Source organism: Bos javanicus, chromosome 7 (genome assembly GCF_032452875.1).
Source record: "Bos javanicus breed banteng chromosome 7, ARS-OSU_banteng_1.0, whole genome shotgun sequence".
NCBI lineage: Eukaryota > Metazoa > Chordata > Mammalia > Artiodactyla > Bovidae > Bos > Bos javanicus.
Window position 1 is genome coordinate 5,693,399 of NC_083874.1, and position 10,858 is coordinate 5,704,256.

The 10,858-nt window shown below is 50.7% G+C and overlaps 1 protein-coding gene across 1 annotated transcript; it reads right to left on the minus strand.

Moving 5' to 3' along the window:
* Positions 1-1,554: 1,554 nt before the first annotated feature.
* Positions 1,555-5,774, minus strand: MVB12A (multivesicular body subunit 12A). Its single transcript, XM_061421639.1, has 9 exons — positions 5,457-5,774; positions 5,236-5,334; positions 4,997-5,093; positions 3,503-3,629; positions 3,034-3,153; positions 2,847-2,953; positions 2,546-2,607; positions 2,164-2,220; positions 1,555-1,962 (listed from the first exon to the last, which is right to left on the minus strand). The coding sequence occupies exons 1-9, from the start codon at positions 5,544-5,546 to the stop codon at positions 1,900-1,902; spliced, it is 822 nt and encodes a 273-aa protein (XP_061277623.1). The 5' UTR covers positions 5,547-5,774; the 3' UTR covers positions 1,555-1,899.
* Positions 5,775-10,858: the final 5,084 nt, after the last annotated feature.

Sequence of the window (10,858 nt, forward strand, 5' to 3'; positions counted from 1 at the left end):
TCTCCCTTTCCTGCCAGGCTCCTCTGTCTGTGGAATTCTCCAGGCAAAAAAAACTGGAGTGAATAGCTATTCCCTTCTCCAGGAAATCTTCCCGACCCAGGGAACGAAATGACTCTGGGTCTCCTGCATTGCAGGCAAATTCTTTACCATCTGAGCCATCATCGCCTATGTTCTTAACAGAAATAATTGACTTTCATTAATTTTTGTCTATATTTGTCTAATTTTGAGTCTATATTTGCCAGTCCTCCTACTGGCTCAAATCTGTGACTCCCAAATTAACACTCGCAGTGCTTTAGTGGTCACTGAAAGACATACACAGTGAAGGGAAAAAAAATTTTTTTTGGCCATGCTACATGTCTTGCTGGATCTTAGTTCCCCAATCAGGCATTGAACGTGGCTACTGCAGTGAAAACGCTGTGTCTTAACCACTGGACCACCAGGGAATTCCCAGTGCAGGGAAAAATTTGAGTCCCCAGAGGTACATGTTTGCAGCTGTGGTGGGACAAGCCGATGCTCTGCCTTCCTGTTCTAGCTCACAGGCATCATTCTTGAGGTCTAGCTAGTGGGACATTTTTCATTTTTGTGCTTTTTCATTGGTGATTTTTGCTGTTCGAAAAGGTTCCCAAGTGTGGTGCTGAAGAGCTATCTAGTGTCCGCAAGTGCAAGAAGGCTGGGATGTGCCTCCAGGAGAATATACTGTTAGATGAGCTTTGTTTGGGCTTCCTGGTGTATCAGTTAGTAAAGAATCTGCCTGCACTGCAGGAGACCTGGGTTCAGTCCCTGGGTCTTGAAGATTCCCTGGAGAAGGAAATGGCAACCCACTCCAGTATTCTTACCTGGGAAATCCCATGGACAGAGGAGCCTAGTGGGATACAGTCCAGGGGATCACAAGTGTCAGGCATGATTTTGCTCAGACATGAGTTAGAGGACTAGTGGCTGTGAGGTCACCATTAATCAGCTGCGTGTTAAACAAGGTGTCTCAAAACACACAGGTTATGTATTGATGACTTGAGAAACATGTGACCAGAGGCTTAGAGGAACCTACCCGTGTCCCCTGGAGGCACCAGTATTTCCCAATTCAGGGTTCCCTCCACTTTATACACGATAACTATCATGATTCATGAGAATTCATGGTTTGTGTCCACCACACGATAGAGGAAAAGAGATACAGACAGCAGTACAGTTTGATAGTTAAGAAAGCAGGCTCTGGGTTCGAATCCCAGCTCTGAATTTAGCCACCTCGTGCCTCAGTTTCACTATCTGTGAAATGGCCACAAAACCAGGACTTCCCACTGGGCTGGGGAGGACTAAATGAGGTACTACGCACCAGATACTAGGGAGAAGGTCCTCACAGTACAAACCGTAGCTGTTACTATTATTACGGTTGGGTGCAACGATGGAGGGGCGGGACCTGATGTGGTCCAGAATCACGGAGCCTGTTTCTCCCTGTAGAATGGGAGCGGCAGCAGCGCCCCCTCCCCTCCAGGTTTTCACCCACTTGCTCAGCGTGCGTCCACCCCAGCTCCCGCGAGACACAGAGACACACAGTCAGGATGGAGATTATAGATAACCTCTGGACAGCGTGGTGTTTATTACCAGGACACCCGCATGGCCTCCAGGCACCAGAGAGTTTTGACACAAATGACTTGAAGGCACTGGTTTCTGTCCAGCCCCCACCCCTATCCATTAGGGCCCGGGAACCCATCACAGGGCGAACCGGTCATGCTCCCTCCTCCAGGCTGCAGCTCCTCCAAGTGGCCGAGGGTCCAGCATGCCTTGCGCTGCTAAAGGTCCCAAGGTGGAATGGGCTGGGCAGCTGCCAGTCAGCGGGGTGGGGGGTGCCAGGAGGGTGGCGGGCAGTGTCAGGTGTGGCGACTCCTCCCTGGGACTGCTGAAGGGCTAAGAGACGCTTGGAGGCAGGCGGGCAGCTGCCGTCTTCTCCACCACGAAGCCGTAGTTGTACTGGCGGGTGAGGAGTTGGGTGAAGGGAGAGTACAAAGTGAGAGAGCAGCCACTGGGGGGCGCCAGAGGAATGGTAGGGTGTGGGGCATGAGGGATCTGCAGCCCTCAAGGTGGGTTACAGCTGGGACAGAAGGGGGGCCCAGGGGAGAGGAAGTGGCCTGCATCCCCGCAACTCCACCCCCTCCCTAATCCCACACCCACCTCCGCCTCAATGTCCGCCAGCGATTTGATGGTCAGATCAGCAAAGGCAGAGAAGGCCTGGCAGGCAAGGGCAGGTCAGTCTGGGACAGGGACCCCAACCTGGAACCCTTGTTCCCTCATCTTCATGAAGGGCCCCCTCAATATTTGCCTGAACATCATTTCCCCTTCCTGCCACTGCCTCTCGCCCCCCAGCATCCAGCTGCCCCTCCTGAACCCCTCATTCCAGAAGGAGACCCTCCCACCCCCACCCCTTGGCCTCCAGCCTCTTCCCACCCAGGAACTCCCCTCTGTGCTGGATACACACGCTGATACATCCTGCATCGTGGTGCCTAAAAACTCAAGGGGTGGGGGCAGACCCAGACTCCCCAGGACCTGGACTCACCAGGGGACCACAGCTCTTGCCCTCGAATCGGGGGTGCAGCGTGAAGGGAACCCCATCCATGGCTGAGGAAAGTGGGTGAGAGGGATGGAGCTGAGGCTGAGGAGACTTGAAGCCTGCCTGTTGTCCACCCCAACCCAAGAAGCCCAGCCTAGAGGTCTCGGCTCTTCCCAGTCTTGACAGAACAGGGCAAGCCCAGGGCTGGTCCAACCCTGCCCTGGCCTCTACCTGGGGGTACAACCTCGGACCAGTCTTACCCCCCCACCCCCACCCCAGGGTGTCAATCTCCCCACTCTGCTCTCACCTGAGATGCCATAGAGGTTGGAGGCCTCATAGATGGAGTCGTTCCTCCGCAGGGTAGAAGCCCGAGAGCCCAGTCTGGATAGTGTCCGCTCCGGGAAGCCACCTTTGCTGATGGAGGCAGGACAGCCCAGGTCGGCGACCTGATGCTGACCCCACCCCCACCCCAGCCCCATAGCTGGAGGACTCACCTCGGCTGGCCCGGCGAGTCCAGGGAGAGATCCCTCACGTCTCGGCTAAGAGCTCGGGGCTTGGGCACTGGCCGAGGGGCCTTGGCCTTCCTGCACCAAATGGCAAAGCCCCCCATGTCCCTAGGGGAGGAAGAAGAGAGAGAAGGGGCTCTGGCCTGATGTGCAGCCAGGGATGAGAACAGCTGCCAGCGGGAAGACAGGCTCTGGTGACCTCACGTCTCAGCCCACACCATCAGCAACATCCTAACTAATCCTGCTGGGTTCAGCCACCGTATCGGGCACTTCAGACACACCAGCTCCTCACCACTGCCCAGTGAGATCCCAGTACAACTGTCCCCATCTTAACATGTGGAAACTGAGGCACAGAGAGGTGGCAGAGGGATGTGAGGCCTCATGGGAGTCCCTGAGAGCCAGAGGGGCAGGCAGGGAGTTGGGAGGGCAAAGAAGGAAGGCGGGGGAGCAGGCGTACCCTACTCGCAGGTATCCAGGGACTGTCTTGGTTTTCCCACTCAGTCGGATGTCAAAGACAGCTGTGTCCGCGGCCCCCAAGGGCACCAGCTTCACGCACATGCGTTTCTTCTTGGACACGGAGGCCTCTGGGAAGGGGAGGGGTGGGGAGCAAGGGGGTGAGAAGAGGCAAGAAGCAGGGAAGGGGCCCAAAGATGGCTCCAGGAGATCGCTCTCCAGGGTACCATTTATCATGAATGGTAAAGTCATAGGAGGAGAATCCATGACGCTTTTAGGAGCCATTGGGACAGGCTCATCTTTGGTGATATGGAGGAGCACTCATGGGGTGGTCATGGGGACCACAGTGAGGGTGGGAAGCTGTGGGATCAGATAGCACCGGGTGCCCGTGCTGGCCCTCCAAACTCACTTGCCCTCAGCCCTCTAACCCAGAGATCAGCAAACTACAATGGATAAGCCAAATCTGACCCAGAGTCTATTCTTGTCTGGCTCATGAGCTAAGCATGGCTTTTACATATATGCATATATGTGCAAGGGCTTTCCCAGATGGCATTAGTGGTAAAGAACCCGCAGGAGACATAAGAGACACGGGTTTGATCCCTGTGTTGGGAAGATCCCCTGAAGGAGGAAATGACAACCTACTCCAGTATTCTTGCCTGGAGAATGCCATGGACAGAGGAGCCTGACGGGCTACAGTCCACAGGGTCACCAAGAGTTGGACACAATTTAGTGACTAAACAACACTTATCTATCGGTACAGGACTTGGCAAACTTTTTCTGTAAAGGGCCAGGTAGTAAATATATTAGACTTTGCAACCCAGATGCTGTCAATTGCATATATATGCATACTAAGTCACTCCAGTCATGTCCAACTCTTTGCAATCTGCCACACTCCCCTGTCCATGGGATTCTCCAGGCAAGAATACTGGAGTGGATTGCCATTTCCTCCTCCAGGAGATCTTCCCCATGCAGGGATGGATCCCGCGTGTCCTGCATTGGCAGGCAGGTTCTTTACTGCTGAGCCACCAGAGAAACCCACCAATAGATATATGCTGACAGTCAAATACAAATGACAAGACACGGAGAGGGCATGGAAGGCAGGGAGAGCCTGATTAGAAAGCAGAGCAGTCAGGGCCGAGAGCTGGGAAAGCAGTCCCTGTACAAAAGCCTGGAAATGGAAAAGAGAACTGCGCCTGGATCAGCTTGGCTACAGTGTAAGAAGGTGGAGTAACAACAGGAATAAAACAGGTAGCACAAACTGAACACTTACTCTAAAGAGAGACATATTTTTACGCAGGGCGGGGTTCATCACCCCGCCCTAGATCAATCCTCAGCCAACACCGTCATTACCCAGAGCATCGAGAGGGCGGCCAAGGCTCAAAAATCGCGCGCCTGTGGTCCTTCCATTCCCTCCCTGCCTGGTCTTCCCGGCAGAGACGAGCGAACTTGCCCCTCACCCCCTCCACACACCCACCCCTGCCTTCGACGTGGGACTCACTCGAGTCCAGGGGGTCGCAGACTGGTGAGAATCCCGGCGGGAGGGGGCTCTTGTCCACTAGGATCTGGATGTCGACCACCACGTTCTCCTGTGGATTCTGGGGTCGGGGTCGGGGTCGCGGCGCGGGGGGAAACAGCGAGAATCACTCAGCAGCAGGGACTGTGTCCCGGGCATAATGCTCCGCGAATGGACAGGGGAAGTGGGAAGGGCGGGGGGTTCCGAGGATGGGAGCTCCCTACCTCTAGGCTGCCCAAAGGATTGAGGCACAGGAAGTAGCCAGATTTCTGAGCGAAAGTCTTGCCGAAGCTGGCGGGCGTCCCCTCCACAGTGCAGGAGATCTGCAGCGCGAACGCTGGTCAGAGCCAGGATATCACCTGGCCGCAGCCGCGGCTGCCCCCCATTCAACCCCCGGCCCCTAGTGCCGCTGCCTTCCCGTCCCCGGCCCCCTGACGTCGCTCACCGCACTGAATCCCCGCGGCGGGGGCGCCGAGGCCGACGACCAGGCTAAGCCAGCCAACGGCATCCCGTTGGCCCCGGGCCCCGGATCCATCCTCCAAAACAGGCACCGAAGGCGGCAGACAGCCTCGGACCTTCCAGCCGCAGCTGGACTACGGAGTTCCACAGGAACCTGAACTACAACTCCCAGACGGCCTTGCGATGTCGGGGGGCCAGGAAACGCGGTTTGCGCGTGCCGGGAAAGCCGCCGGCCAATCTTGTGGGGACAAGGAGCCACGTCCCTCAGGTGCGCCCGTGGGAGACGTTTGCGGAAAACTGTCTCGCTTTCACCTCAAGCCCAGCGACTTCTGCCGGAAATGTCTCGCTATCTGGGAACCAGAACTACATTTCCCAGAATTCCGTGCGGTATCAGCCTCTCCTCCAGAGCTACTGTCGTCGGTGTTTCCCGGAAATTTCCGAGAGAAATATGAAAAACCCGCAATTTTTGATCCCAGAGGTCATCCCAAAAGACACTTGCATGGGTTATACAGCGACTAGTAAAAAGTACGGACCAGCGTGAGCCATGAAATCTTGGTGTAACTTGAGGATTTATTCACACATATAATTCATTAAGATGGTATAAAAGTATTTAGAATGGCTAAGTGCTTTACACGCTTAGATGGAACATATATGGTCAACTGGGGAACAGAATATTATCTACTCCTATACATGTTCCAGCTTTTTACCGTATTATCGATTAGTCCACTGCCTGTTTTTTTGATGCCACAGGAGAGCAAAAAATGGTTTTTATATTTGTGATAAAATCGTTTTTAATGTAGGATGAGAAAAATTTTAATGTAAAATTCTCTCTGCCCTCTTGGGTGACTACCTGCTCGCCTTTAGTGTGCGTTATGTGTCTGTATTATAGATTAACTAAATTTACGCCAAAGCCTTTGACTGTGTGGATCACAACAAACTGTGGAAAGTTTTTACAGAGATGGGAATGCCATACCACCTGACCTGCCTCCTGAGAAATCTGTATGCAGGTCAAGAAGCAACAGTTAGCACTGGACATGGAACAACAGACTGGTTCCAAATCGGGAAAGGAGTATGTCAAGGCTGTATATTGCAAAATGCTGGGCTGGAGGAAGCACAAGCTGGAATCAAGATTGCAGAGAGAAATATAACCTCAGATATGCAGATGACATGACCCTTTCGGCAGAAAGCAAAGAACTAAGGAGCCTCTTAATGAAAGTGAGAGAGGAGAGTGAAAAAGTTGGCTTAAAACTCAACATTCAGAAAATGAAGATCATGACATCAGGTCCCATCACTTCATGGCAAATTAGATGGGGAAACAATGGAAACAGGGACAGACTTTATCTGGGGGGGCTTCAGAATCACTGCAGATGGTCGACTGAAGCTGTGAAATTAAATGACGCTTGCTCCTTGGAAGAAAAGCTATGACCAACCTAAACAGCATGTTAAAAAGCATAGACATTACTTTACTAACAAAGGTCCATCTAGTCAGAGCTATGGTTTTTCCAGTAGTCATGTATAGATGTGATCATTGGACTATAAAGAAAGCTGAGTGCAGAAGAATTGATGCTTTTGAACTGTGGTGTTGGAGAAGACTCTTGAGAGTCCCTTGGACTGCAAGGAGAACCAGTCTATCTTAAAGGAAATCAGCCCTGCATATTCATTGGAAGGACTAGAAGGGGACAACAGAGGATGAGATGGTTGGATGGCATCACCGACTCTATGGACATGAGTTTGAATAAGCTCTGGGAGTTGGTGATGTACGGGAAAGTCTGGTGTGCTGCAGTTCATGGGGTTGCAAAGAGTTGGACACAACTGAGCGACTGAACTGAGATCTTAACACAGGAATGCCTGCTTAGAAAAGAGCAGTTTTCTTCTGGTGCCTGCCAGGCAGTGAGGCAAGATATAGATGGGCTCCAGTTAGATTTCTATAACTGGCCTCCTGTTTGCATTTCATGGGGCACAAAGAAGTGGGCTTTAGGCTGAACACTTAGAACTGTTAGCATTTTCTGATATAAGAGGTAGGTGGTCTCCAGTTAAGGCATTATAATCAGCCTCCTGTTTGCACAATTGCACTCATCTCACACGCTAGTAAAGTAATGCTCAAAATTCTCCAAGCCAGGCTTCAGCAGTATGTGAACCGTGAACTTCCTGATGTTCAAGCTGGTTTTAGAAAAGGCAGAGGAACCAAAGATCAAATTGCCAACATCTGCGGGATCATGGAAAAAGCAAGAGAATTCCAGAAAAACATCTTTTTCTGCTTTATTGACTATGCCAAAGCCTTTGACTGTGTGGATCACAATAAACTGTGGAAAATTCTGAAAGAGATGGGAATACCAGACCACCTGACCTGCCTCTTGAGAAACCTGTATGCAGGTCAGGAAGCAACAGTTAGAACTGGACATGGAACAACAGACTGGTTCCAAATAGGAAAAGGAGGATGTCAAGGCTGTATATTGTCACCCTGCTTATTTAACTTCTATGCAGAGTACATCATGAGAAATGCTGGACTGGAAGAAACACAAGCTGAAATCAAGATTGCCAGGAGAAATATCAATAACCTCAGATATGCAGATGACACCACCCTTATGGCAGAAAGTGAAGAGGAACTCAAAAGCCTCTTGATGAAAGTGAAAGTGGAGAGTGAAAAAGTTGGCTTAAAGCTCAACATTCAGAAAACGAAGATCATGGCATCCGGTCCCATCACTTCATGGGAAATAGATGGGGAAACAGTGGAAACAGTGTCAGACTTTATTTTGGGGGCTCCAAAATCACTGCAGATGGTGACTGCAGCCATGAAATTAAAAGACGCTTACTCCTTGGAAGGAAAGTTATGACCAACCTAGATAGCATATTGAAAAGCAGAGACATTACTTTGCCAACAAAGGTCTGTCTAGTCAAGGCTATGGTTTTTCCAGTAGTCATGGATGGATGTGAGAGTTGGACTGTGAAGAAGGCTGAGTGCCGAAGAATTGATACTTCTGAACTGTGGTGTTGGAGAAGACTCTTGAGAGTCCCTTGGACTGCAAGGAGATCCAACCAGTCCATTCTGAAGGAGATCAGCCCTGGGATTTCTTTGGAAGGATGATGCTAAAGCTGAAACTCCAGTACTTTGGCCACCTCATGCGAAGAGTTGACTCATTGGAAAAGACTCTGATACTGGGAGGGATTGGGGGCAAGAGGAGAAGGGGACGACAGAGGATGAGATGGCTGGATGGCATCACTGACTCGATGGATGTGAGTCTGGGTGAACTCCCGGAGTTGGTGATGGACAGGGAGGCCTGGCGTGCTCTGATTCATGGGGTTGCAAAGAGTTGGACTCAACTGAGCGACTGAACTGAACTGAACTGTTTGCCCTCCACACTGGAAGTAACAACAGAAGCAGGGTAAATAGCCAGTGTTTGTCTCTTGTAAATGCCTTAAGGTAATAGTAGTCATGGCAATAATTGTCAAGGTAATAATCATGGCAAGAACAAAGAGGGGCAAAACCCTGTTTGAGTAAAGGATTAAGGGATCTCTGCTCCTCCCTCTTTGGAGACAAGGGAGACACTGCACATGCGCAGAAAGGCTCCTTGTGGGTCTAAAGTCAGGGGATAATGCCAGGCCATAATGAGTCTTGCTTCTTGGCTGAGGGTGTGAGTACACCCAGTGGAGATTCCCAGGGTAGGTCAGGTGTGTTAAAAGAAACCAGATAATTGGCCTGAAGGAAGACAAAGACCCAGAAGAACTAACCTGTATGAGTGATATAAGTGGCTCTTTACTGTGCTCCTCCTCACGAGGGGTAAGCCACACCCTTTCTCTCTGGGTGTGCATCTCTGCCTTGCTTCTGTCTTAACAAACCATTTCTCTCTGTGCTGGCCCACTCGTTGTTGTGCTGTGTCTCTAATAATAAACTTTGCACCTACATTTATGGTTTCTGCCATTCTGTGTTTTTCACTGGGGGCAAAGATCCAGGGAAAAATCACTTCTAGCCTCTAGCCCTTGCTGGTCTGGTGGCTAGAATTCCTGGTTCTCATCCAGGCTACCCAGGTTCAATTCTTGGGCAGAAAATTAAGATCTCCCTTCACGCCACTGCTCACTGCTGCCTCACCGAGATCAGTAGCTCCTTAAGAGATAACATTTCTTTCTCAATCCTGTGAGGGGTCATTATGACCCACTACTCACCTTATAATGCACATGTGAGCTATGTAAACTTGTCAAAACCTTGACTCAAAAACTGTACAACTGTTCTTTAACCTCTAATGGCTGGAACAGTCTTCAGAACTTTCTGAAATCTCCCAGCTTACAATCTCAAGACTATAGGGTCCCCCTGAGGTGCCCCATTATTCCCACTGCTTAGGAGAAATTTGATTCCCAACTCAGAAGTTCCCCAGGTGGAATCTGACGCTGGCCCCCATACATAGAAGGCAAGGAGAAACCAAAGAAAGAGGCAGACCTCTCCAGATTGGTGGCTGTTGTTTTCAGGATCCACAAGGGGCTCATCGTGTATTATTTTAAAGTGGCCTATTGTGGTGACCTGATAAACAAGGGTGAAGTCACAGTGGCCACAGTGCCCTGGTGTCATCCTGTTTTTTTTCCTTAAGGTGATATCCTGTTTTTCCCTGCTGGTGCCAGTTTCTCAAGACTTTGTGACCACCCAAGTGTGAGACCCCTCCAACTACGTGATCACAAGACCCCAGCTGCGGGCTAAAGACAAACTAAGGCTCCCTCCCTTCGGGTCACGATTTCCCATCTATAGGGTATAAGAAGGGTTGGCTACAGTGGGTGCACTGGTTTTTCTCTAAAGCCAGTCACTTTCTCTCTTACTGTAATAAATCTTTCTCTGCTTGAATGCCCGGCTTGCTCTTTCTCCGTGCTCGCCTTACAGTTGTTCAGCCACTAAGTTATGTCCAACTCTTTGTGACCCCATGGACTGCAGCACACTAGGCTTCCCTGCCTTTATTGTCTCCCAGAGCTTGCTCAAACTCATGTCCATTGAGTTGATGATGCCGTCTAACCATCTCATCCTCTGTCATCCCCCTCTCCTCTTGCCCTCAATCTTTCCTGTCATGGTCGTGGCATGGATTGGAAAAGAATTTCCAGACATGAGACAGAATGAAAGGGAAATAAAGTTTATTAGAGTGGGAGACGCTGTTAGAACAGCAGGCCAGCTCAAGGGAGAACCGACATTGAATGGGGGTCCTTAGTCCACTTTTATACCCAGGGTACAAGGAGTGGGATGGGGTCTTGCAGGTCATTTGCTGATTGGATAAGGCACATATACTGGGTTGGGGAAGAGTAAGGCAAATACCTCCTCCCTATGGGGAAGGAGGGAAGACAGATTATACTGTTCCATTAATAGTTACAATGCGGGGAGGGAAGGACAATAAGGGTCTGGTTTTTCCATTCCTG

Excerpts from the sequence above, each read along its gene's own strand:
- MVB12A (XM_061421639.1), bottom strand. The coding sequence starts at position 5,546 with ATGGATCCGGGGCCCGGGGCCAACGGGATGCCGTTGGCTGGCTTAGCC. Across the intron at positions 5,094-5,235 it reads ATCCTTTGGGCAGCCTAGAG|AATCCACAGGAGAACGTGGT; the intron begins GTAGGGAGCTCC and ends CCCCGACCCCAG. Across the intron at positions 1,963-2,163 it reads TGGCGGACATTGAGGCGGAG|TACAACTACGGCTTCGTGGT; the intron begins GTGGGTGTGGGA and ends CTCACCCGCCAG.